This window comes from Phalangium opilio, unplaced genomic scaffold (assembly GCF_054372755.1).
Source record: "Phalangium opilio isolate 3A_F unplaced genomic scaffold, DU_Popi_V2 ptg000662l_1, whole genome shotgun sequence".
Lineage (NCBI taxonomy): Eukaryota > Metazoa > Arthropoda > Arachnida > Opiliones > Phalangiidae > Phalangium > Phalangium opilio.
Window position 1 is genome coordinate 1,384,112 of NW_028324246.1, and position 26,586 is coordinate 1,410,697.

Consider the following 26,586-nt stretch of genomic DNA (forward strand, 5'->3'; position numbering starts at 1 on the left):
ATATTGTCTCTAAATACGTGTATTATGTTGTTAAAGTATCAGATTTATACCGGAAGAATTAGTCCAATTATTTTTTTTACAGTCAACTATATTTTTGCACAATCTCACTTGATAAAACGGGGAAATCTGAGGTGTATTAATACGCAGTATTAAATCTCATAAGAGAAAAAGTAGTGCGCTTGAATGAGTATAGTCGGGATTTAACCTTTTCGGAGATCATTGGCTTCATTAAAATAGGATTAGGCTTAGCAAAACATGCTCCCTTGATTTCAAGACTTCAATATATCCTAGAATAGGTAGTCGTTTATAATTCGTTACACACGTTTTTCTCCAATTTATAGATAACTAAGTTTCCGAGTTTGCGGCCTTTCGGATGCGGAAACGACAAGGAAAACAGAAACAAGGTGCTTTCGTTAAAGGCAAAATGAAATGGTATGACAACCATTTTATTAATAGATTTTATATTGATAAAATAACACTTACCAAAACCTTTCAGTTAAATTTATATAATTTTGCAAAGTTTCAAAAGTTGGCTTCTAAGCCTATGCCTAATTTTTATAATAAAAACCACAGCCGACTCGATCACGCTTTTGAATGAACGCGCTACATATAAACAGAGGTAATACGAGTGATTAATTAGCGACCGACATATCACGTGTTTTATTCCGCGCTTAAAAAGATCGCGCCCTTTGCTTCAAGTTTTTCTTTGTTAGGCCCGTTTTCTCTAATACAAAAAGTTGAAAATTCGTTACAATGTAGGCCTGGAGTATATTTTGAGAAAATTTTAACCGGGTTGATTTAAATATTGATATCAGTTAATAATTACGAGATTAATAAGACTTAACGTAAATTTGCTCAAAACATTTGGCAGCTGTCGGAGTGTCGCCTGCAACTTTGATCTACTTTTGAAACTTTGAAATGTTAATGGAAAGGTTTTGGTAAGGTTTATAAATGATGATGTTATTTAATCGATATGAATCGATTAAAAATGGTTGTTAGATCATTTCGTTCTCCCTTTAAAGTGAAAATGTGGCGCGGATTCGAGGTCCGCAAAAGAAAGGAGTGGAAAATTGAGTTTCTTATCAGGTAATTCTTGCAGTAGCTTTTTCTCTCCGCACTTATTCTCATCCTTTATCTTTTGATCTTTTTGTTGTTACGTTTTGTTGAGGATGTAATGTGGTTTGTGAAGGGAATGGATGGGATTTGGGGAAAAGGGGGTATTAATGCCTAAAAAACTTAGTTTCAAAATGGTTAGCTGTTGCTAGCTTGTTACTATTTCAAAAACTTTGAACTATAAGGTACGAATTTAGCCTAAAACTCTATACTCAATTTAATTGTATAAAAGCATAAGTAACTAATAGCCCTAAGTATAACACCTCCCATTTCAGTGATATTAAATTTCAAAATGGTTTTTAAGAGCATTTATTTAATTGTTGTCAATTAAGGTATTACTAAAAACGAAGTATATAATACTTCTCTTCGAGAGAAGTGTACAAGCACGAAGCGGCGGGGTTTTTGTAACATGATTCTACCCCCAACATCATTTTACATTTGGAGTGCACAAGGTTACTAAACCAAATCACATGCGCGATAAATAGTTCCCTCATCCTTACTCTATAAGCGCATAACTATTTGCCAATTCGCATGCACGCGCTTGTGCGTTTTTGTCCCACGTCAAGACAATCAAGGGTTGTGGGTTGATTGCTGAGGATTTAGTACTACCAAACAGTTATAGAATTAGGCTATTTCAGGTTAGCTTATATTCAGATAAGAAAGGTTATTTTAGGCTATGTTACCTTAGGTAGTAGGCCTAAAGGTTATTTTAGGTTGTAGGTTACGTTGATTTATTTCTTGTTTGAAGCTTGGTGTTCTGGGAAGTTCCATAGAATTTAAGAGGTTCTTTCAATAGCGTATATAGTCCTTGTATATCACGGAAGTCTGATTCATACTTAGCCTGCTTAATTATTAAGCAATATTAGCTTTGTATTGCGTGGGCTTTCCCGACCCACAGTCGCGTCAGGACTTCTTAAAAAAGATGGTTTGATAACAACCTTTTAAAGCGTGCTTCAAGTGAGCCGCCTATGTTCAACCGCGCGGTTATCGGAAATTTAATTGGCTCAAAATGTAAATAAACTATTATAACTAGTACTAAACGTGTTCCTGTTTTATGGGAAATCAATACCTGGAATTAGATAACAAGCTCTTAACTCCGTGTGTTTGACCTCATTTTTAATTAGCTCCGCATATTGATCTAATTAGTTCGGTAATCATTACTTTATGGAACTCTGCAGGATGCATCCTCTTCGAAAGGTACACTAACTCGTTGTAAACCTTAAGTAATATCAGAAGGGGATAATAGAAGAAGGATGACACTCTGTATCCTCTCAATACTTTAGTTATTATGTAACAGGATTTTTCCCAGGCTTTTGTTTGCACTCCCGCTTATCAAACTTCAGATGGGCATCGCACCGTGCTAGGGTGAATTTTATAAATGTTTGGTATTTACTAAATCCCCAGCAATCAACCCACAAACCTTGATTGTCTTGACGTAGGACAAAAATTAATCCACAAGCGCATGCATGCGCCTTGGCAAATACTTAGGCGATAATAGAGAGCTTTCAGATGGGATAGTAGTACGTCACACCCTCCCAAGTCTTACCGCTGTTCTGGAAGTCATATTGGGTGGTCTCAGCTTCATTCCTACTTTAAACCCACCAATATGGCAGCGTAAATTATGTCACGAGACTCAGCTCCTCCTTCAACTGAAAGCCCTCTATAGACTAATGATGAGGGAACTATTTACATGGCGTATGTGATTCGGTTTAGTAACCTTGAACACTCCAAATGTGAAATGATGTTGGGAAGAATCGTGTTACAATTACCTCGCCCGCTTTGTGGTTGGTACACTTCTCTCGAAGAGGAGTATTATATACTTCTGGTAATATATATATGAAAGCTATACCCCCGAAACATATGCTTACTAACTATTTCCGTTATTGATTCAATCGCGTATCGAATGTATGGTTTATAATCTACGTCTTGTTCAAACAAGGATGTACGTTTCATCTAATATAGTATACAACTATTAACCAGTTAAGAGCACTTAATGAATGAAGCCCCTTCTCGACTCGTAAATGTTTGCTTTCTAAATTTAACCGCTTTGTCACCCTTATTAATAAAGTGATTTAGAATTAGGGCTTATCTATAAACACTCGGAAGATGGTCACGTGGTGGCTATATTTTTATATCGCCTTATATCTGATTGAAACGTAAATTAAGGGTTATGAAATCCGAGATTGAGTTGCGTTGCATACACCAGACTAGCCTTTTACGATGTCGTCACTCTGTTTGATTAGACACGTGGTGGTGTGGTCAATTGCTAAAAGCCTCGGCCGCTTTGGTTACTACAGTTCATGTATAAAATAGAAATTCATTAATATTTTCAGATCTTTATATATTCCCACACTATACTTAGTTATGCACGTTTTTAAATGACGCTCTATTCCCACTTTATGCTTAAACATCCTTTATTTTACGCTTCATATATATAATACAGGGTGTTTCTGATAATTCTGCATGCATAAATTAAGGGGGATGTTCTTTGGGTACACAATTTTGAGTTGAAAATGTAAACTTCTATCACCATTTTGTTTGCCATAAGGGTTACTGTTTTCGAGTTATGATTAGAGGAGTGTTTCAGGGACGACCCCTTAATTAATTAAATTAGAAATAATTGTCTTTGTTCAGCTTCTAAATTAAATTTAAGGGGCCATCCGAAAAATACTCCTTATTAATCTTAACTTGAAAACAGTGGCCCTTAGGGCAAACAAAATGGAAATGGAAGTTACATTTTCGACTCAAAATCGTGCACCTAAAGAACATCCCCCTTAATTTAGACCAGACTTATATAAGTCAAAGTCCTGACTGATAATCAACGACCAGGTCAAACAGCTTTACCTAGAAAGCTGACAATTTGCAGCTACGTTACTCTTAATTAGTATAAACGCTCTAAAGAAAGATTTTTCTAATACGACGCCATCTTGAAAAAAGGAGGCCAGAAATGAAAAAACCTTTATGGAATAATTTCCGTGCATTTCAACAGATTTACACTGTTTCCCTATATTCTATAGACGGACCTCGAACCTTGATCGTCTTAATATTATACAGTCGCTGTTAATATAAGTCTATTACTTAAACTTATTAATAATTTATTGCAATTTAAACAGACAGTCCTATTGATTGGTTTGGAATTATGAACTTCGAGATGAATCTCCTTAACTCTATAGAACAATCATTGTTACCATAAGTTTATAAGATATCTTCCATATGTATGACGCATCCTATACTTCGTAATGCTAGAGACTTACAGCTCGAGCTAGTTCGAGAACGAGGCCAGAATTGACTATTTACACTCGGTTTTGCCGTAAACATACTCTCAGATTACCATAAAGCCAAAGGTTCACAAATAAAAACATAAAGTATACTTCATTGAAGCTTTATCCCCCCCCGCGTAATTTCATAAGTTTATTAGATATGTTCCATAAGTATGACACTACCTATACTTCATGACAAGCTCTAGTTTGTAACCAGTGACAAACTTATGGCCAACATATCTTATGAACTTATGTTGTTACTGATTTAAAGCTTAAAGCCTATGTTTAATGATTCGCCCGCTATCTGTAAATCAAATCACTGAGGCGGATGTTAGTATGTTTTTCCTTAAAAAAGGGTTTTAACTATACTTCCGGGTTAGGTATATGGTTGAAAATCGGTAAGGGGTTACCTGAGACCCCGATAATGATGAGAAAAATCTTAAACTACCGAACGTTTAGCCTCCGTCTCTATTTTTGCCAAAGGCAGAACAGCCAAAAATGCTATCCCCAAAAGTTTTGCCCCTAATTGACTCTATACTCGAAAGGACATACGTGAAGTTAAAATAAAGTCTAAAAGTGAACACTACCTCCCTTGCCAACCGAAAGTTCTAGCTCTAATAGAGGATAAAGAAATAAAATACATAAGTTCATAAGATATGTTACGTAAGTTTGTCACTGGTTACTGACAGCTTGTCATGAAGTGACGTAGGTCATAGATTCGAGGTAAAGCGACGCCTGCAATGAGGCGCTGTCAAAGGCTTAGTACAGACTAAACAGGAAGATGGAAGTCCTGCAAAATTAACCGAGTGTAGGACTTCAATTCTCGCTTGTCGTTCTCGAGCTGTAAGTCTCTAGCATTATGGAACCTGATGGAACATATCTTTTAAACTCATGGAAGTATCAAAGCCATCTGATTGGTTATGGAGATTTACTTAAAACATATCCTTAATGCATTTTTCCAACGCACGTGCAATTTTAAATCACGTTTGTTTTGTAAAATCAGTAATACATACTGCTAATTGGAATCATATTGTTCCCCAATTGATTTCTTTCCGGGTTTTGTGGGCGGGGCTTGAATACTATCCGTCACACCTCATAATTCTGATTTCTCACGTCTTTCTAACTCAGGGTTCATACAGAACCTGGATAAGTCAGGTATTTTAAAAATGGGGGAGAAAGTCAGGGATTTCCTTTGTTGTATCAAACCATGCATCGAGCAATGCTAAATATGGTCCAGGTGTTATCATGAAGTTGGCTCTGGTAAACACCTTAAAATGGTCAGGGATATTGATGAAATTTGATCAGGGATAAGCTGGAAAAGTCAGGGATTTTCAATATAAAAATTTCGTCCCTGTTTAACCTGTGATTTCATTGGTTGTTACCAACGCGAGATCAGGCGCTCGCCCAAGTTTCAACGTGCAGCGAGATAAATTATTCGCAATAGGTAAAATTCGTCATACATAATGACAAAATCCGCCTAGATACTTTGAGATAGCTACGCAATGATTCCAAGTAGCTATATGTATTCCTTATGAAACTTTTTTAAAAGAATTATGAGTTGACATTTTAGAGCATATACTGCCCATTTGAACGGTTCTTAGTATATTCGAAACTATAACTTAAACATCGGAGCAAAATAAGTCTATATGCCAAGTATCTAGTAATTACAGTAATTAGAAGGAAACAGCGTGATTATATGTCACGATCTACTGAAAACCATTACTTCCCCGTGGTTTTATTATTGATAACGAAATGATCCTCCATTGGGTGGGACGACGCCCCATGTAGCAAACCTGCAAGAAAAGGACGTACCGATATCTATAGCGCTCGGTATCGCTTCTAGACCCGTTCTCTTTAATGACGAGTTTTCTTGACATATTTCCAATTAAAGTTCCGCCTCCTTTATTGCAAGGAAATTTTGCTTATACAAAGAAAGTTGAGTGTTGACTTGCCGTCGGGACGGAGTTGGGACGGCCTCTCCAATTAAAAAGCAATTAGACTCTGCCTTAAGATATCGTTATTGGGCTTGTATCAATTCCAGGTGTGTGTTTGTTTGTGGATGGAACAATAATATTCTGTATAGAGACTGGTGTTCGAGTGGAATAAGACAGTTATAAACGTCAACTAGAAAACATGCTCTCAGATTACCATAACATAAAGTATATTATATTGAAGCTTTCTCCCGCCGTGTAATATGAGAAACCAACCTTTACCTCGCAGAATAGTGCCAACCCCTTTGCTACGACCGTATAGTTTCAATCAGAAGTATATAATTCTTCTCTTGATGATTCTTCTTCCCAACATCATTTACATTTGGAGTGTTCAAGGTTACTAAACCGAATCATACGCGATAAATAGTTCCCTCATCATTACTCTATTAGCGCTGCTTAACTATTTGCCAAGGCGCATGCATGCGCTTGTGCGTTTTTGTCCCACGTCAAGACAATCAAGGTTTGTGGGTTGATTGCTGAGGATTTAGTACCAAACTGTACTAACGGTGCGATGCCTATCTGAAGTTTTATGAGCAAAAAAGCAAACGAAAAGGGTGAGCCCATGAAGTATTAAGAGCGTTCAGAGTATGATACTTCATCTATTATCCCCTTCCGGCTTAGAGGATGCTAGGTCTAGTACCAAGAATTATTGTTTGATAGCCACCATAGATTACTATTTTCTATAAACCTTGAGAGGAGGGTCCTAGCATTGCTTCTCGTTTTACACGCAGTCTATAGTCAAGGGCTGAGAAAAACGTATACTTTTTGGTTTAACCTATGAACTTTTGGTAAAACGATGTTTTTAAAGTTGCGAGGCACCTTTTTATCGATTATAAATAAATGACAAATAATACGTTAGTATTTATACATATCAATGCGGTTACATCGAAGAGGCTTATCCTATCGAGATAATTAAATTGTTTGTTAGACAATAATGACTTAAAACTACTACGTGGAACGCACCTTATTAAGCAATATATTATGCTAATTATGTCTGTGAACTCTTAACTTTACGATTTTTGACTCGAAAAAGTTGATATGAAAATTTCACGATACAGCGTTTGTAGTATTGACGAGCTCAATAATAAAACGGTATCAACTGCCTTTCCTTCGAGCTACATGTCTTTATTCAATTAGATAAAAAAAAACACCAGCTTGAAGCGGCTAGATCCAAATATTTTTAAAAGCTTTACGACCAAATCATTGGGCGTGTAGCTCTTCTCAAAAGTCTCCGAAGTCTGAGCCCATTTTAAAACAGATAAAGAAACGTCATCTCTAGTTTAAATTATGAATATGTAGAATTATATTCCACGACAAGCCTACATTTTCGAGTGGGTCTACTTAACGTAAGTCTCAAACAACAAAGTCTATAACCTTAAGTCAGAAACGACGCGTAATGTAACCGTTGTATCGCCTGCGATGTAGATTTTTTGTATCATGCGAGTGCGCAAAGACGACAATGACGCAGAATTGACTATGAAAGTTAGTTTTTCAGTTGTGGCTAGACTATTTTGTCTGGATGCAGATTTACGGGTGATTAACTTATGATTAGAAGGATGGAAGACAGATGAAAGAAGATGAGAGAACCAACTTTCATATTCTGATTTTCTTATACGGCGTTTCATTAGACTTTGCAAGCAAAATATCCTATCTCTTAAGATTGTTGAAGTTTTAAAATAAACCTAACCCTAACTTCGTTCCTAATACTAACCTACCCTAACCCTAACCTCGTTCCTAATACTAACCTAACCTAACCCTAACCTCGTTCCTAATACTAACCTAACCTAACCCTAAGCTCGTTCCAAATACTAACCTAACCTAACATAACCCAACCCTAATCTCGTTCCTAATACTAACCTAACCCAACCCTAACCTCGTTCCTAATACTAACCCTAACCTAACCTAACCCAACCCTAACCTCGTTCCTAATACTAACCTAACCTAACCTAACCCAACCCTAACCTCGTTCCTAATACTAACCTAACCTAACCTAACCCTAACCTCGTTCCTAATACTAACCTAACCCAACCCTAACCTCGTTCCTAATACTAACCTAACCCAACCCTAACCTCGTTCCTAATACTAACCTAACCCAACCCTAACCTCGCTCCTAATACTAACCTAGCCCATTCTGTCCTTCCACAGCTTAATAAATCCCACTTGTTTCAACACTTCCCATAAATTTGAAAACCACATACCCAATATTACGAATATCAATTTTATATCTATATCATAAAATTCCTCAGTTTTGAAAGTTATAACATTTTAACTCCGATTCAAAATATAAGCTTTCGAATCTCATCCTGCTTGCGTCAGTTTGGCTGGCAGCGTTTTCAAGTAGAGAGAGAAAAGAGCTCGATCTAGAATAGGATGGGAAGTGTATCGGAGAGAAGTACATCGCCAGCTCTCTGCTACAAGTATATCGTCCCCCCAATCTCGAGACTTTTGGCCATTCGATATAAAAGCGAGGGAATCCTCCGCTTATTGCAACAGTTTGTCGTCACCTTGTCCCCAGATAAGCGTATGCGCACCACGCGACCAGGCTTCACGAAACGCGCCTAAAAACATTCTTAAACTATAATATCGAATCAGAATTTCAGAAGAGAAACGTTGAACTATATTTTGCTCGGTTTCATTGCGTCAGACTACGTTTTTTTCTTTCTTTTTAACTTTTAATTAAAAAGAGATAACTGCAGTGAGGGTGATTTTGATTTTTACAATTTTACGACTCGTTTCATTCATAAAACAGAACGATAACAGACCACGAGGTTTGATTTCTTTCTACGAAATAAATGTAAGTGATATATCTACTAATATTTATTGATTGCCTTTTTTAATAAGATGTTCAATAGTTAGGCTATAGGCTATAAATCTCTTAAACTTTGAAATTCTTTGGAAAATGTTTTGAGGATTTTTATCTACCCCTAAATGAGTTCACTGCAGTCACGTTTGTGATCTGTTTGTCTAATTTAATGTTGAGCGAGGTTACGAAAAGTTTGATAGGCAATGAGTAATTACAACGTGGTTGTTTGTAGCGAGAAGTTATATAAGATTTGAAAAAGTTCATTAAGGTGGAATTAGGGCATAAATTAATTATAGCAAAACTTTATTGAGATTTTTAGTTTTTTACACAAAATTAATCAGAAAATTAGATTATTTTTGTATTTTACCAAGTTTCTATATTTATTTAAATACTTAGTCTAAGTATGTTGCGTTAATTATAGTTAATAATAACCAGAAAAAACCGGTATTGCGTTCTTGGAATTGCATTGAATTATTTTAAAAGTTCTTACGAGTTAATTATGACATTTTTCGTATAAACTTAATTGTAAGACTTAATTAAATATTTCAGGAATAATGAGGCTCTAATTTGTTTTAGCTTGCCTTAATTCATAAAGAACTTCAATAATTTATTCCGAATTTTTTATAAAATTAACGCAAAATAAGGATTAAATTTTAATGATTCTCGCTTGGTATTTAAATTTGTTGTAATTTTCGAGGAGGTGCCAGTCACTTCACTCGGAGTAATCGGATGTACCTTTGACTGTACTAAAGGGATTAAATCTAAAACTGTCCTCGTCTATTAAAAGTCAAATTATTAGGTTAAGTCTGAATTTAGATTAAGTTTTAAACTTGAATAATTGATCGAACTAAATATCCAACCAACTATAATGTGTCTGAAAGACAGAGCTATAACTGAATATCTGACTTGCATTTATTGCACTCTTATCTCCCGTTACGTAAATAACATGTTTCTGATAAGTCTCCATGCATAAATTAAGGGGGATGTTCTTTGGGTGCATGGACGATTTTGAGTCGAAAATGTAACTTCTATCTCCATTTTGTTTGCCCTAAGGGACACTGTTTTCAAGTTAAGATTTGATTGGTGTTTTAGGGATGACCCCTAAATTAAATTAAATTAGAAATCATTGTCTTAAAGGCCGACTTCCAGCAGCGAAAAGGGTTCTAGGGAACTGAAAACCGAGTGCTCATCGAGACTTACAATGGAGCAGCGACCGTGCCGATTTTCGAAGCCCCGATGGGTCAAAAGTTGGAAGGGTTCTCGCTAACTGAAAGCCGTGAAATGTGGTTTTAGTGAACTGAAGATGAACAATAGAAATCCTTTTAAATTTATTTCTTCTCGAATTTTTGCTTTCCCCCGAAGGAAATTCTCTATTGTGTATCTTCAGTTCGCTATAACCACATTGCACGGCTTTCAGTTAGCTAAAACCCTTCCATCTTTTACCCCAGCGGGGATTCGAAAATCGGCACGGTCGCGGCTCCATTGTTAGACTCGCTGCTCGGTTTTCAGTTCGCTAGAACCCTTTTCGATGGAAGTCGGCCTTTAATCAGTTTCTTAATTAAATTTAAGGGGTCATCCGTAAAATACTCCATCCAATCTTAACTCGAAAACAGTGTCCCTTAGGACAATCAAAAGAACATCCCCCTTAATTTATGGCAGACTTATCAGGAAACAAACTTTATATCGAAACTTCATTCGTTCAAGGTTAAGCTTTAAAAACCACCGAGTCATCTTCGTGGATATTATATTGCTAATATAATTTAGATATTATATACAAAAACCGCAGTTATCGCGTTAAAGTAAAACTTCTTGGTTCAACTGCCAAGAAAAAGCTGGTATTTTACAATCGTCCTAAGCTTCTATTGTTCGTAATAGACATCGATAAATCTGGAATTCTGGTAGGGTACTAGCATAAAATAATCTTTATGACTGCTGGTCAGGATGGAACTCAATTTCCAAATTGGACTTAGTTTATATCTTTGAAGGGATAGTACCGCCTTAAACGGAACCCTTGTATTATTGAAATAGAATTCAATATAAAAACATCTCTGGAAAAACCGTCTGTAATTAGACCTGTGTAGTATGTAGTAACAGAAGGGGATATTAGAAGAAGGATGACACTCTGTATCATCCTAATACTTTAGTTATGTAATTCATGATTCTTCCCTGGCTCACTATACCCTTTTTGTTTGTTTCGTGTTTATTCCTGCAACTAACGGAGTTGTAGACAAAAGTTGCGCGTTTCTTACTGGAGAAATGTACTTTAAATTATTTATGTTTATCAAAGTTCTTAAAGGAAAAGTTCAGGTGCCATAACATTATACCTTAAAAGAACGACCTTTTTCTAAATATAAAAGAAAGATAAATGAAGGTAGGCCTAATACTTCCCCACTGGCCTCGAATAGCTAAACAACTCTGTGTATTACGCGGTAGACTTGGATCTAATTGAATTCTACATTAAAGCGGTATTAAAACGGGTTAATTAAGAGTTTACGATCGCCTTTATATTGGAGAAGTTTAACGAGCAAATGCCATAGGCTAAAGTTTGAAACATATACAGCACGACCTTATCGATTCAATTTCAAAATTAATCAATTTTCTCGATACAATTTCGACCGTTAAAGTTATCGCGTAAACTTATTGTAAGTTTTACAGTAAACTCACAAGGAATTAGAGGTATTCTTTTAGGTGACGAAGGTGAAAACTTAGAGGTTCTCGTATGAGGAACGCTCTCAAAGAGTTATTTAGACTGTATATTGTAGTGTATAGGGAATTTTCCTCGTTTTATACTCCGTGCGGTTCTTTAATGACAAACGTAGTTATGCGCTAATACCCTGTTAGTTAGTTATTTAGTGAGACAGTTAGATGCACGCGAATAGACTGTGCACGCTATGGGGACTGGTAAAAGTAACAGCTTTGATAGTTCACTCGTGTTCTCTGTGCTAAGGTCGTGAATGTAATCATACGCGGAGAGGGAGTCGACACTATTCTGAGAGGTCAAGGATCATGGAGAATGGCGGCCCAAAATGTAACCAAAACCTTCCATGCAGATTAACCTTGAGTAGGTATACACCATCTTTTAAAACGACTGCCAGAAAAATAACCAAACCACCTTGACGGAATAGTATACGTATATCTTAAGCCAACGCTGCTCTCCTTTGCTATATTAACATTTTCATCTTATGTTAGTTATTAGCAAACGTAAGCTTTTCCGACAATGCTTACTCCGGCAGCCCGAAGCGTATTTACAATTTTCAAATACAGGAATAATACATTATTTGTCTTGGTTAATGTTTGCGTTTGTCGCTCGCTAGAGCTCGTGATATTTGCGAGTAAACTACATCTTTAATTGGAAAAAAATAAATAAATAAATAAATAAAATAAAACGTGAGTAACGTAGGAGCACGTACTTTAATCATTTACACTTGACTTTAAAATTAAGAAAATAATTCTTAGAATCGGTTTAATGCTCGATAACATACGTGGAAGAAATTCGAAATAATTTATAATTTTGATTCAATTGAAAATTCATATAGATCTAGCCATAAGTTTATAAGATATGTTTCATAAGTATAACACTTCCTATACTACGTAACACTGAGAGCTAGTTCGAGAACGACAAGCGAGAATTGACTACACGCGGTTTTGTAGTCCACCTTTCTTATTCAGTCTGTACTAAGCCTTGACAGCGCCTCACCAGGCGTCGCTTTACTTCGAATCTGTGGCCTACCTCAGTCGCTTCATGACAAGCTCCAGTTTCTAAGTTACCAGTGACAAACTTATGTAACATATCTTATGAACGTTCGACTACGTGTCATGAATATATTCTGCTTGGAAATTTGACTCATTTAAGCGAATGCCGAGCTCGTTGCCTTAATTTAATTAAAAATGAATTTTTAAACAAATTAACCATAGGTGGAGCTAGCTTGGCGAACATTCCCCTTTGTTGTGATTAATTTTGTTTAGTAAACGCGAACTGTCACTCTCCCATGGGTATCGAGTAATTTCGCTCTACAACCATACGTGATTATAAGCCTGATCGGGTATACAACACTGTAGACACCTTAGACTGATTTAATATTTAAAACGAACTGTTTGGATTAAATCTGGAGTGGCTATACAAGGTGTTTCTGATAAACCAAGAAGTGATATCTAGTTTATTAGAGAGAAGGTATAAGTTGCCAAAGTATTCGCTCGCCATAGTCCCAGTCCCCTTTCAAATTACAAGGAGGGACGTAAAAGGAGGCCGGACTATTTCGCCTCTCCTCAGTCGGGAAAGTCAGGGAATTTAAAAATTGGCCGAAAAGGTCAGGGAGAAGTCAGGGAATTTTAAAAATTTCAGGGAATTTGATTTAAGTGGGTAATATTCCTGGGGTTGTCTTTATTGAAAGAGTAATGAAAGTTTCTCCTCATCCTCTCTTAACTCAGAAAACTCTAGAGCAATCCTTAAAAATGCTGTCTAGAATGGTTTTTGTGAAGTAAATGCTCTCTGAAAAATCTCTCGGACTGTTATTTATAGTTAAAATGTTTCTTAATCATTTTGGTGCAACAAATACATTGGAAAACTTAATATAGAGAGTTTATTTAATTATAAGCACCACTTAAAACGTGCTGTAAACATTCACACTTTCGGCCTAAAAAGATCAGGGAAAACCTGGAAAAGTCAGGGAATTTGGTTCTGAAAATTCCGTGGGCGGTGCTTTGACAAGTCGCACTCATTTTCACCTAAGGACACACTATCAGAAACACCCTGTATCTTTGAAAGCCAAATTTTCAAAGATAAAATTTGTTAATTGTTTTGAATTATTAGACTTGTCAGGATGTTAGTAAACAGAGGGGATTATCTGGTACATATTCCCTTGTATTACTACGATCTTAATTGCTTCCTTAAGACGCCAGGAAATTTGGAACATTGCATTTGACGTAATGTTACTTTCTAGAGGCTTAGTTAACCCTTTACGGCTTTGTTTATCTCTTTCTACCTTGATTGGTGCTGAATATCTGTACCTCTATGAGTCTAGAGAAACTGTTGTCGGCTTACCAGAAGATATAAAGGTGTTTAAGTAGACGCTGATTACCCAAAAGAGATCACTAAAAAAGAAACGTTGGTACATCATTAACGGTAAACCTGTTACAAGAACACTTCTTCCGTTCTTCGTAGTTCTTGAGTTATTAAATAAGGACTTGAGGAGGTTTTAATAATTATAATAATAAATGCTACGAGTGTAGTTAATTCTCACGTCTTTGGTGCCGTTCATGTTATCTGATTATAGTCATTAAGTCTTAGCGTGTAAAAAATGGAAACTTTATCATATCAGAAAGGGATAATAGAAGAAGGATTGACACTCTGTATCATCTCAATATGCTTTAGTTATGTAATATAATTCTTCCCGGGCTCACACCCCTTTTTGTTTGCTCTCCTGCTCATCAAACTTAATTCAGATGGGCATCGCACTGTGCTAGGGCGAATTCTATAACTGTTCAAATGGTACTAAATCCTCAGCAATCAACCCACAAACCTTGATTGTCTTGACGTGGGACAAAAACGCACAAGCTCATGCATGCGCCTTGGCAAATATTTAAGCGCTAATAGAGTAATGATGAGGGAACTATTTATCGCGTATAGAGTTATGATTTGAGTGTTTTAGGTATTACCCCCTAAATTAAATTAGAAATAATTATCTTTGTTCAGTTTCTTAATTAAATTTAAGTGGTCATCCATAAAGTACTCCTCCAATCTTAACTCTAATACAGTGGCCCGACTGCAAAATGGAGATAGAAGTTACATTTTCGACTCAAATTGCCCGAAGAACATCCCCCTTATCAGAAACACCCTCTAATTGTTGGCCTACGATGATAAAAAAGGCATTTGCATATAGAAATAGAAGATATATTGAGTGACTTAATTGAATGAAAGTATAGTGCACAGTCTGATGTTTAGCAAAGCTGCGTCTACTATCTGACTGACCAATCATCGCTGTACTTATGACTGTATTGTTCCCTTTCTCTCTCTCTGACAAAAACAGTTCAGCTCTCGAAGCATTTTATGTTATTTTTTGTTTTTAAGTGACCGTAGATTTCGCAATGCAAACTTGCTAAATGTAATTGGGTTTCTTTAAAACTGCCGACTTAATTCCACCAAGATAACCCATTAGGTAACTCCACTCTTAAAATACGACTTCTTACGGTAATGCGTCCTTTCACGGCAGTATAAACCAGCAGTATTTCAGGATTGCAACAAACGACAGCTACCCACGGCCATGTGGTCTTAAGTTAATCGATGCCATTGCTTGATAATGGATCAATAGACATTAAGCCATGGTCTTAATGCGGTGCAACGCAACTCCAAGGAAATTTCGCAAGGAAGAGCTTAAACATGAGCCAAACTTTATTCTGCCTTTGTTGATTGTATAGTCCTTCGGAAACTTTATTAAACTTGCTTTGGTATAACCAGAAGTGAGATGAGACTAGAAGTGAAGGGCTCTAGCATTGATAGTAGATCCTGGCACTAGTGAACAAATTTGAGGTTTTTATGCCGCTTCCATCGCGCCTACTCTAAAGAGAAAAAAACTGGACGAGTTCCAAAAACATTTCCTACCCCCTTCCCCTCAACCTAAAGCGGCCGAACACAGACGCGGCTCCTTGAATCTAGTTCAGCCGTCTACCACCGCGAGCGTCTCACGTTTTGGAGGGAAAATTCAGAAACCGCTACCAGAGGGCCAACCGCTCTTGTGTTATCAAGAATATTCACCTTCGCCGAGTGAAGAATTTGGTTAGCTCAATACTTCTGGTCTCATCTCACTTCTGGTATAACTGTAAATGATCAGGATGAAGTACTTCTATAATTCCATCAGTACATCAGCAAAAGGCGGAAGTTTGCGCACGACGCCCTGCCTTTGCCTGTACTAAATTGCGCTGCGTCCGACGTTTATGAATTCGACCTTTAGACAATGATTTCTAATTTAATTAAGGGGTCATCCCTAAAACAATCAAATCATAAATTCATAACAGTGGTCCGAACGGCAAAATTTTCGACTCAAAATCGCTCAAAGAACATCTTCCTTAATTTATGGCAGACTTAACAGAAACAATCTGTATAGAAAGTGTTATAGGCATGGAACAAACTCTGGAAATGAACTTCAGTATTAAAAATCAAATTTGAAGTTTCCCATCTAAGGCAATAACTTTTATAAAATTATAGATTCTCTCAATTCGGTCGGATGTAGGCCTATAATATTCCAAACTTCGCCGAAACCTAAAGAAAAATAAATATGAATATGCTATGTTATACCATAAGTTCATAATATACGATCCATAAGTTTGTCACTGGTTACTGAGAGCTTTTCATGAAGTGAGGGAGGGAGGTCATAGATTATTGTAAAGCGACGCCTGGTGAGGCACTGTCAAAGCCTTAGCACTTAGGCTAAATAGGAAGATAGAAGAGCTGCAACTTAACCTATAGTGTAGTCAATTCTCTTTTCATACTTATGTAGCTTATCTTATAAACCTATGGTTATACTTATAGAAACCAACCTTAGAATTGGTAAATTTTATCAAAGTAAAAGCCGGTTCAATATAAGGAAAACTTACTGGTTCTTAGGTTGAACATAATGTTAACTGCTGTAAAGTTGCCAGGCGACTAAGCATCACTCCTTAGGGGCATCATAAACGGAGTCTTTCAAATTTCTCTTGTCATACAGCTAGTTCTCAACAGTTTCCAACTTTAATGTTTACTTCGTTTATCCGTTTATATTGCCCTAAAAATTTCTTATTTACGTTTGTAGCATTGTGTAAGCCTGCAAGAATAAACACGTATGTAGTTCAAAAGTAGCTTTCAAACCTCCTGGGTTTTTAAACGTAAAATATTTTTCAGTATATGTTCAGTTGGTTCCAGTATATCATAAGTTTATAAGATATGGTCCATAAGGTGACACTACCTATATTTCGTAATGCTTGAGACTTACAGCTCGAGCTAGTTCGAAAACGACAAGCGAGAATTGAAGTACTATACACTAGGTTTTGCAGGACTTCCATCTTCCTATTTAGTCCGTACTAAGCCTTTGACACCGTCGCTAACCAGTGACAAACTTATGGAATATATCTTATGAAATTTTGGTTTAAGTCATAAAGGGACCATGAAGCGTTCAAACAAGTTGATTTATTCACTAAGTGATGAAATAGGCTATAAAACTTACTTTCTAAAACACTTCTGTTCAACTTCAACTTCAACTTATTTTCAAAATTTGTCGATATTACCAGGGATATATTTAATTTTAGAAGTAGGAATGGAGAACAGAGTAATGTGGGCGCGTGTCAAAGTCCCGGACCCTCTCCCCCGGGACGGGGGGGGGTTGAAAGAAGAGGCGGGAAGGTCATAGCGACAGAGGTAAAAAGGAATTACGTATTTTTCGCCGTTCCCCGTCAGCAACGTCATCATAACCTAGAAGTTTAAGTGGGCCAATAAGATAATTTAAACTTTTCGTTACGTGTTGGAGGGAAGGACTCTATACTGGTCTATGAGTCGGACTGGAGTAAATACTAAACGTTCTCCATTCCTACTTCTAAAATTAAATCTATCCCTGATATTACATATTCTAAAAGATCCGAAATGAATTTGACCATTTTAACTCCTACCGAATTCTAAAATCATGCAGACGCTATTGCCCATCCCTCTCTCTTTTTGTAAAGTGTCCATTCCCCCGAAAAATTGGATCAGTAGCTGTCTCATTGGCTAATGTTTCAGCCAATCAAAGAAGGGAACTCATTTCGGCACTTCATTCTCCCTTTGGTGTGAAGAAACTTCCAAGAAACAGGTGTAATTTTGAATTCCTCTAAGAAGCAACTGACTATATTGTCTCTTGGGATAGAAAGAAGATGAATTTGTGTCCCTAATGGTTTACAAAATAAAATTACCTTACAATTCCAAACGGTTTAAAAGTTTATTGGCCGAGGAAGCGAATGAAGAATTTCTTCTAAAGATTCGGAAGTGTAGGCTTTGTTCGAGTGTGTATACATTTTCTTTCCTGAGGCGATAACTGTGGTAAATTGCAACGGATTCGATTTCAATTTTGTAAATTGGCTCCTATACCCTAGAGCTATTTTAATGTTTCACCTATTTGCCTAACTATTTGTACTATTGTATTTAAACTGATTTAAATCAATGAAATATAAATGCATGCTTTAATCCTGGATCTTTTTAAAACATACAGGAATATAAACCCTTTTTATAAGCAAGGGAATATTAGGATTGTATTAAGGTCATTATAAATTTGTCGGTGTCAGCTTTTGTTTAAAACTATAGTCGCGCATGCGTATACGAGCATCTGTATTTTTTCTCGTAAATCTAGATAGGCAAAATCAATTCTCATCTTGTATAGTTATAACGATATACCAGAAGTATATAATGCTTCTCTTCGAGAGAAGTGCACCATCAGAACATTTATAATTAGCAGGTTACTAAACCGAATCACATACGCGATAATAGTTCCCTCGTCATTACTCTGCTTAACTATTTGCCAAGGTGCATGCATGCGCTTGTGGATTTTTGTCTCACGTCAAGACAATCAAGGTTTGTGGGTTGATTGCTGAGGATTTAGTACCAAACAGTTATAGAATTCACCCTAGCACGGTGCGATGCCCATCCGAAGTTTGATGAGCGGGAGAGCAAACAAAAAGGGGCATGAGCCTGTGAAGTATCATGTTACATAACTGAAGTATTAAGAGGATACAGAGTTGCATACTTCTTCTATTATCCCCTTCTGGCTTTATTTTGGGGCAGTTACCTCATTGGTTGGAGGGCCTGGCAAACCGGTGCGCTGTTTAAGGTAGTCAATTTGACCGTGCGTAGCAGAGACAGACCACCAGATGGTCGGAAAACTAGACTAGTGGTTTATACTTGTTTTTGCGCCGCTGTACAATCTATGAACTTAGGTGTACTGCAAAAACACCCTGTAAATTACTTGGAAGCCCTTGTGGTCCGCCATATTTACTTTTTGGCAAATATAGGGCTATAAATAAACTTCCGCATAATTCCCAAGATGGTCGTATATCCCGTGTATTACTTTCGTTTTCTTTTGTGGAACACTCTAGCACGCAGTTCGAGAGGGTGGACACTACTCTTTTGAAAAAGCTTACTACGGGTCTTTTTTGGTTATTGAAAGCCTGCTGAAAATAGAAGTACCTTAAAGATCTTCTTTATGGATATAACGCCAATACCGTTCAACCAATTTCCCTAACACTTAGAATTGTGGTTGATATCTATATCCTATAAACGGGCTTTATGACTTTTTGGGTTCAGTTTTCCGCCATCTTTTAAAATGGCGAAACGAAAACTAAGAAAAATTTCACGACCAGAAAATGGAACATATCTTATTAACTTATGCTAGTAGCAAAGAGATCCGGCATTGCCCGTCAGCTTGTCGACATTTTCTTTCTTTTTTTTTTCACTTTTCGGGCCACCATTTTTAAAGATGGCGGCAAGTCGAAGATCAAAATCCATAAAGACCTTCTATAGGATATAGGGAACCAATATTCAAAATATTAGTGGAATCGTTTGAGACGTGCAAACGTTATTCCATAAAGAAGGTTTATTTTCATTTCTGGCCGCCATTTTTCAAGATGGAGGTGGATTGGTAAAATATTTCGAAACGTCCCCGCAAAATTTCAGCTTCCAAGGTAAAACAGTTTGGGCTCAGAACTCAGGAGATTGTTTTTTCGAAGAACACAATGGCAAGACCAATGTCCGACAACTCGTTTGAGTCGTGGTCCTTCCAGGGACTCATTACCGCTCGAAAAATGAAACAGACATATCACTCCCACAATGTATTTTTCGTTTCCCACTTTTCTACCACCGCTTTTTCTTTGTCGTTAGCTTATTTCCTCTTGGGCAAACAAGCTTATGAAAGAAGAGCCGAATAATAGTTGTTTGATTTACCTCTTCTATCATTTTGAACCCGCGCTCCTAATAGTTATACCACGCGGTGGGTCAAAAAGGATACGTTACTTGTTTTGATTGTCTGCGAAAGCTCTATTTTTCTACTGATTGATGTTTTTCCGAATCTCGGAAAACCGTACAATAATGGCTATAGTTTCTAGTGTACTTTTCAATGGTAAATTAAGGTTTACAATAGAAGAAAAACACTGTTTTTTGGTTGGGAATATGCGACGGTATAACAATAAACATGACGATCTCGTGCGTTATACCGTTAACTCTATTATAAATGCTTAGTCATGGAGATTATGATTAAATTTCGAATTGAGTATAAATAGAAAACTGCCACCGGGCCAACAAAAATCGCAGGCACGGGAGTCGGTTCAGAACTGATTTGCCAACTATAGTTTTGAAACCCTCTTCATTACTAGTTCAAATTACTAATTCAAAAAAAGTGTCGCATTTATGAAAATGCATCATCAAATTTGCTTAGCCCTTTTCAAATTTTAATATTATATTATAGGGTCAGTATGCATAACTGTGGACACTTTTTGCATAACCTTGAATAACTTCCGTTGCTTATATGTTAGACTCAAAATTAAAAAAGCAATGGAGAGAAGCATTCTTAAGACACATTCTCACAAGTTTTCAACTTTTTAAATGGAATACATTTTTCACAAAGTAGAGTTCCCCAAGGGCCGAATTCGTGCTCAACTTTGGACACTTCTATGTAACTTTGGACGCCCCCTTCCTAACTTTGGACACCCCCTTCCTAACTTTGGACACCCCTTCCTAACTTTGGACAGCGAAAAAAGGGTGACTTGGGGACGCATTAGGCGAATCACAATTTCAAAAGTAAAAATATAGGCTTAGGCCGACCTAGACGTATGCCTAAAATATATAAAAAATCAGAAATTTCTTTAAAACAAACTTTATTAAATATGGGGCTACTTATGTAGGTGTTTAGGTATATAGGGCCTAGGCCTATTTAGGCCTACCTATACTTCATTCCTTTTAGGCCTATAGGGGGGAATAAAACGTTTCTTATTAAGCCCAGTCCTACATCTACTAGGCCCATTGCAAAGGCTAATATCGCGAGTTTATTAGTGTTAACAAACGGAGAAATCGGCCAGCATGAAAGTGTCCAAAGTTAGAAATTTGCCCAGGTGTTTTTAAAGCTGAATATTTCGTCGAATTTCCCGCGTAAGACAGTGTTTAAAATACGGATTATGAAGCCAAAAAGTTGCTCTTTCGAATGGTTTCTAGTTTGTTCAGGTATGATTTCTCTAATTTTCGTCAAACCTTATTTCCCGGGACCAAAGGGTTGACCCCCGTCAAATTTGGCCGTAATTTAAATGGACGAGTTTGGGGAGTGGGCTAATTTGGCTCGTAACGTAGTCGGATGTTATTCTACGACTTTGAAGTATTTTTTTCTAAATTCCTCACATTCTAAGCTTTAAAATAAGCTATTTCATTATCAATTTGATGCATCCAGTAATTAAATATGATTTTTATAATAAAAGTGTCTAAAGTTGCAGCTGTCCAAAGTTAGGCACACTGACCCTAGACCTTTTTAAAATTTGAATTTTATGAAGGTACTTTACATGTAGGCTACCATCTTACGGATAAATTTTCTACTCTTAATTTCTCCAAGGCAATAATTGCAACATTTCATTTCCATAAAAACAACTGAAGGGTGCGGCAATAAAAACCCCCAAGGCGGAACTCGTCAGTTTTTACCCGGGCCACTTTAGTTTTTCGGACGGTTTTTTGCTGAGCTCAAGCAACCAAGAATTTAGTCATATTACTAAGAATATTGAGATACTTTGCTTAAAACTGATCATCTTTGATCGAATATGCTAGTAATTCATCAAAAAATAAAAATTTAATATTAAACGCGCTCATTACACTTTATTAGTGTTAGAATATTTATCAAACGAACCTTCACTAAAAAAGTGTAGAGAGCTACTAGGACTCTAGGAGTATTATCGTGACGACCGTGTACGACCGACCCTACGCCGAGCATGCTTAGAGGACTTCGTTATAGCAGAAGTGTATAATACTTCTCTTCGAGAGAAGTGTACTGCATGCACAAAGCGGCGGGGTAGTTGTATGATTCTTCCCAACATCAGATCATTTGGAGCAACGTTACTAAACCGAATCACATACGCGATGAATAGTTCCCTCAGCATTACTCTATTAGCGCTTAACTATTTGCCAAGGCGCGTGATTGCGCTTGTGTATTTTTGTCCCACATCAAGACGACGAAGTTTGTGGGTTAATTACTGAGGATTTAGTACCAAACAGTTATAGAATTCACCCTAGCACGGTGTGATGCCCATCTCATGCTTCATGAGCATGCGGGAGAGGAAACAAAAAGGGAAATGAGCCTTGGAAGAATCATGTTCCTTAACTATAGGATAAAGAGTGTCACCCTTCTTCTAATATCCCCTTTCTGCTCCGTCCCTCTCTCCTTCAAGGTACCAGGGTTTAAACCTATCTCCTTATATTCCTAGTAACACGAATGAATTCTTGTCTGAACCTAAACTAGGCCTAGATAGAGTTAGTTCTCCATTTACTCCTCAAACCCGAAGGCATATAAGAACGTCAAAAGAATTTTTTAGTCCTTAGCCACTCCATAAGTCTATTCTTGAGGGTACGCTTCCTTTAGAACAGATAAAGTTAAGTCAACATCTTCGTAAAAAGACTAAGGAAAGAAAGGCCTGTGAATATTTTTTTAACGGAAACAATTTTTTCTTGTAGTATTTCATTGTGCTATAGCGAAGAGAGGAACAAGGAGATAGGAAGTAAAATTAAGTCAAAGGGCGAAAGTTTTAAAATCTAATAACGTTTGAAGGCACTTAGCGATTCCGCCCACTCCTTCGGGCGTATTTCCGTACAACTCGTTAACGTTTCTCTCTTTTTTTTTTTTTTTTGGCGGTACGTTAAAGAACAATCTATTGGGAACTGTCTCGCCTTTTAGAAGGACGTACGATTTTGCCATAACGGTTAAGTAGCAAATTGGCGGAAACGATTCCGCTTTAAAGGCATTGTGAATCAAATTATCGTCGAGTTAAGGCTTTCATCGACACAGATTCGCAATTCGAGAATAGACCTTTTCGACGTAAAAAAAGGGGGTAGGTAACTCTCAGTTTTGGGACATAGAAGGGGGTTGATAGATTGCTGTCTTCGCGCACTCTCATGATCAAAATGGTCTATTGGGTCTTGTTGGTGGAAGGGGACATGATGGCGATTCTAGAATTTAGGTCTGATTGGTTGATTTCCACTGGTTGCACGCGCAGTTCTTGCACTCACAAACAATCGTACTGGCAATATACAGGGTGTTTCTGGAAAGTCTGGCACAAATTAACAGGCATGTTCCTTGAGTCAAAAGGAGTCCGAAAGGTCCTGTGACGTTTTGGGGTAAAGCGCTCCGTTGCGACGTTATGGGCTCTCAAAAGTAGGCCGAAAAACAAGGAGATTTTGCAGAATTATATCACTAGTATTGTGGTTTTGACCCAATTGTTTTCGATTATTGAGCATAAGACAATGATCGAAATAAGTTCAAACCTAGTGGAAGACCGTGAACGTGTTAAACGGCCAAAACCGTTAATCCCTTTGTTTTCATTAGTGATTGTAATTAAAGGTAAGGAAAGTAGCTCAGATATCGGTTACTTGTTTGTTCAGATGTACTGGTAACTGACCAGTCTTTTATTCTTTATTTCAATTACTTTTACAATAATTCGAATGAAACCCTTAACCTTTACAATAATTCGAATGAACCCCTTAACCTTTACAATAATTCGTATGAAACCCTTAACCTTTACAATAATTCGAATGAACCCCTTAAATTTTAGAATAAATCGAGTCGAACCCATTATTTTTACAATAATCTGAATCGAACCCAATAATTTTACAATAATTCGAATGAACCCCATTACTTTTACAATAATTCGAATCGAACCCCATTACTTTTACAATAATTCGAATGAAACCCAATTACATTGTTCTACAAAAATTGTTCAAAATGGGCACCATCAACGTTTAAGCAAACTTGCGCGCGTCTTTTGAAAGATTCACGAACACCTTCGAAGATTTCTGGCGTGTTACGGATGATATCACATCCATCAATTATCCTTTGTCGTAAGTCTTCGACATCGCGAACTACACTTCGGTATACCAAGTCCTTGAGATGGCCCTAAAGAAAAAATTCGCATGGGTTGAATACGGGAGATCTTGCTGGCCACGCAACAGTTCCGACTCGACCTATCCACCTCCGGGGAAACGCGACATCAAGATATGCTCTAACATGATGACTAAAATGGGGCGGTGCCGCGGTGCGCCATTGTGCATGAGCCACATTATTTGTCGCAGTCGTAAAGGTACGTCCTCTAAAAGCTCCGGTAAATTGTCTCGCGGAAAGGTCAAGTACGCCTCCCCATTTAACCTCGGTTGCAAAAAATAAAGTCCAATTAAATGATCTCCTACAATTCCGCACCAGACGTTCAAACTAAACTGAACTTGATGTTTCATGACAGTGGTCGCATGCGGGTTTTGTTGCTTCCACTCGTGATAGTTATGTAAATTAAGTATCCCGTCACGCGAGAAATTGGCCTCGTCGGAAACTAGCAAAGTACGCGGAAAGTCTAAGTCATTTACCAGTGCCACAAACCACTGGCACAAATCGACCCGTCTCGGATTATCAGCTTGTACCTTTTTCAAATGGTATGAGTGGAACTGATGTCCTCGAAGGATTTTCCAGACGAGTACATGGTTAACGCCCAATTGTCGTGCGACGTTCCTGGTACTGGTTGTTGGATCATCTTTGAAAATTGTCAAAACGGTGTCCTCTACATCCTCGGGAACAATCGCTCCACGAGGTTCAGGTCCCGACGGTTGAAGTTTCCCGGTTTCTCTCAAGCGTCGTTGAGGAAAGTGCTTCTGGTATAAGCGCCTAGCTTCCACCTCATTTCCCCGAGCCAGCTCATAAATAAGATGCATATCTGAGTACTCTGCATTCATGAATTAGACCATGATTAGTTCCAGATAAGCTTCCAAATGTGCACGTCAGAAGTTGTTGTTGTAGGTTTTTTACAGACTGGTTAACCTTAACGTGCTTCATGGCGTAAAAGTAATGGGGTTCGATTCGAATTATTGTAAAAGTAATGGGGTTCATTCGAATTATTGTAAATGTAATGGGGTTCATTCGAATTATTGTACATGTAATGGGTTCAATTCGAATTATTGTAAATGTAATGGGTTCAATTCGAATTATTGTAAATGTAATGGGTTCGATTCGAATTATTGTAAATGTAATGGGTTCGATTCGAATTATTGTAAAATTATTGGGTTCGATTCAGATTATTGTAAAAATAATGGGTTCGATTCGATTTATTGTAAAATTTAAGGGGTTCATTCGAATTATTGTAAAGGTTAAGGGTTCAATCGAATTATTGTAAAGGTTAAGGGTTCAATCGAATTATTGTAAAGGTTAAGGGTTCAATCGAATTATTGTAAAGGTTAAGGGTTTCATGCATTCGAATTATTGTAAAAGTAATTGAAATAAAGAATAAATGACTGGTCAGTTACCAGTACATCTGAACAAACAAGTAACCGATATCTGAGCTACTTATCTTACCTTTAATTACAATCACTAATGAAAACAAAGGGATTAACGGTTTTGGCCGTTTAACACGTTCACGGTCTTCCACTAGGTTTGAACTTATTTCGATCATTGTCTTATGCTCAATAATCGAAAACAATTGGGTCAAAACCACAATACTAGTGCTATAATTCTGCAAAATCTCCTTGTTTTTCGGCCTACTTTTGAGAGCCCATAACGTCGCAACGGAGCGTTTTACCCCAAAACGTCATAGGACCTTTCGGACTCCTTTTGACTCAAGGAACATGCCTGTTAATTTGTGCCAGACTTTCCAGAAACACCCTGTATATAATGAAGGAACGGCATTGTTTTCCGAAGTGTTTTTGAACGATGCAACCTTAGGAGCGCTCTTGCACTGTTGGTTGATCCTAGTTTTATAGGCTACTTGAGTCAACTCATGGAACATTGTTCAGCCTCAAAAATATGAACTGAAACAGTTGAACGTATTATTCAGTTTAATATTCAAAATTGTAAAGCAGACCTGTGTATCTATTGCAATAGACGTTTTCGGTCCATTTTATCAACTTTCTGCATGTTATCAGTTCTTGTTTCCAAATCATTCAAATGCTTATTTAGTTACACTTGACCGGGGGAATTTCCAAAATTGAATTTACACCTTCACTTAATTTGCAAATGAAAAATAGTAGTAAAGTATACGGGAATATCCAATTTGAATTTTCACTTTCCCTTTTCTAAATTGGATATACTAAAGTGTCCATAAGCTTAAAAACCCTTCCGGTCGAAATCTAAACTTTGAAAAAAAAATGCATATATTACGACGTTTTATACTTTAAGCCAATTTGAAAGTATTTATGGGGATTTTCTAT

At 37.1% G+C, this 26,586-nt stretch overlaps 2 protein-coding genes across 5 annotated transcripts in view; one reads left to right on the forward strand and one right to left on the reverse strand.

The window, feature by feature from the left end:
• LOC149588273 (uncharacterized) overlaps positions 1–26,586 on the forward strand; it is a 43,256-nt gene continuing 16,670 nt past the window's right edge. Inside the window, exons 1-2 of one of the 4 annotated variants that reach the window (XM_089862873.1) lie at positions 1–432; positions 1,023–1,086. The gene's annotated coding sequence lies outside the window, so the exon portion shown is untranslated. Of the gene's footprint in view, positions 433–966; positions 1,087–7,574; positions 7,711–8,652; positions 9,159–26,586 lie in introns of those variants that run through there. The other 3 variants (XM_089862875.1, XM_089862877.1, XM_089862876.1) reach the window with 3 other exon arrangements.
• LOC149588274 (uncharacterized) lies at positions 22,916–25,165 on the reverse strand. The gene is made up of 3 exons (XM_089862896.1): positions 24,811–25,165; positions 24,133–24,295; positions 22,916–23,136 (listed from the first exon to the last, which is right to left on the reverse strand). Exons 1-3 carry the CDS (start codon positions 25,117–25,119, stop codon positions 22,916–22,918), a joined length of 693 nt encoding a protein of 230 aa, XP_089719022.1. The 5' UTR covers positions 25,120–25,165.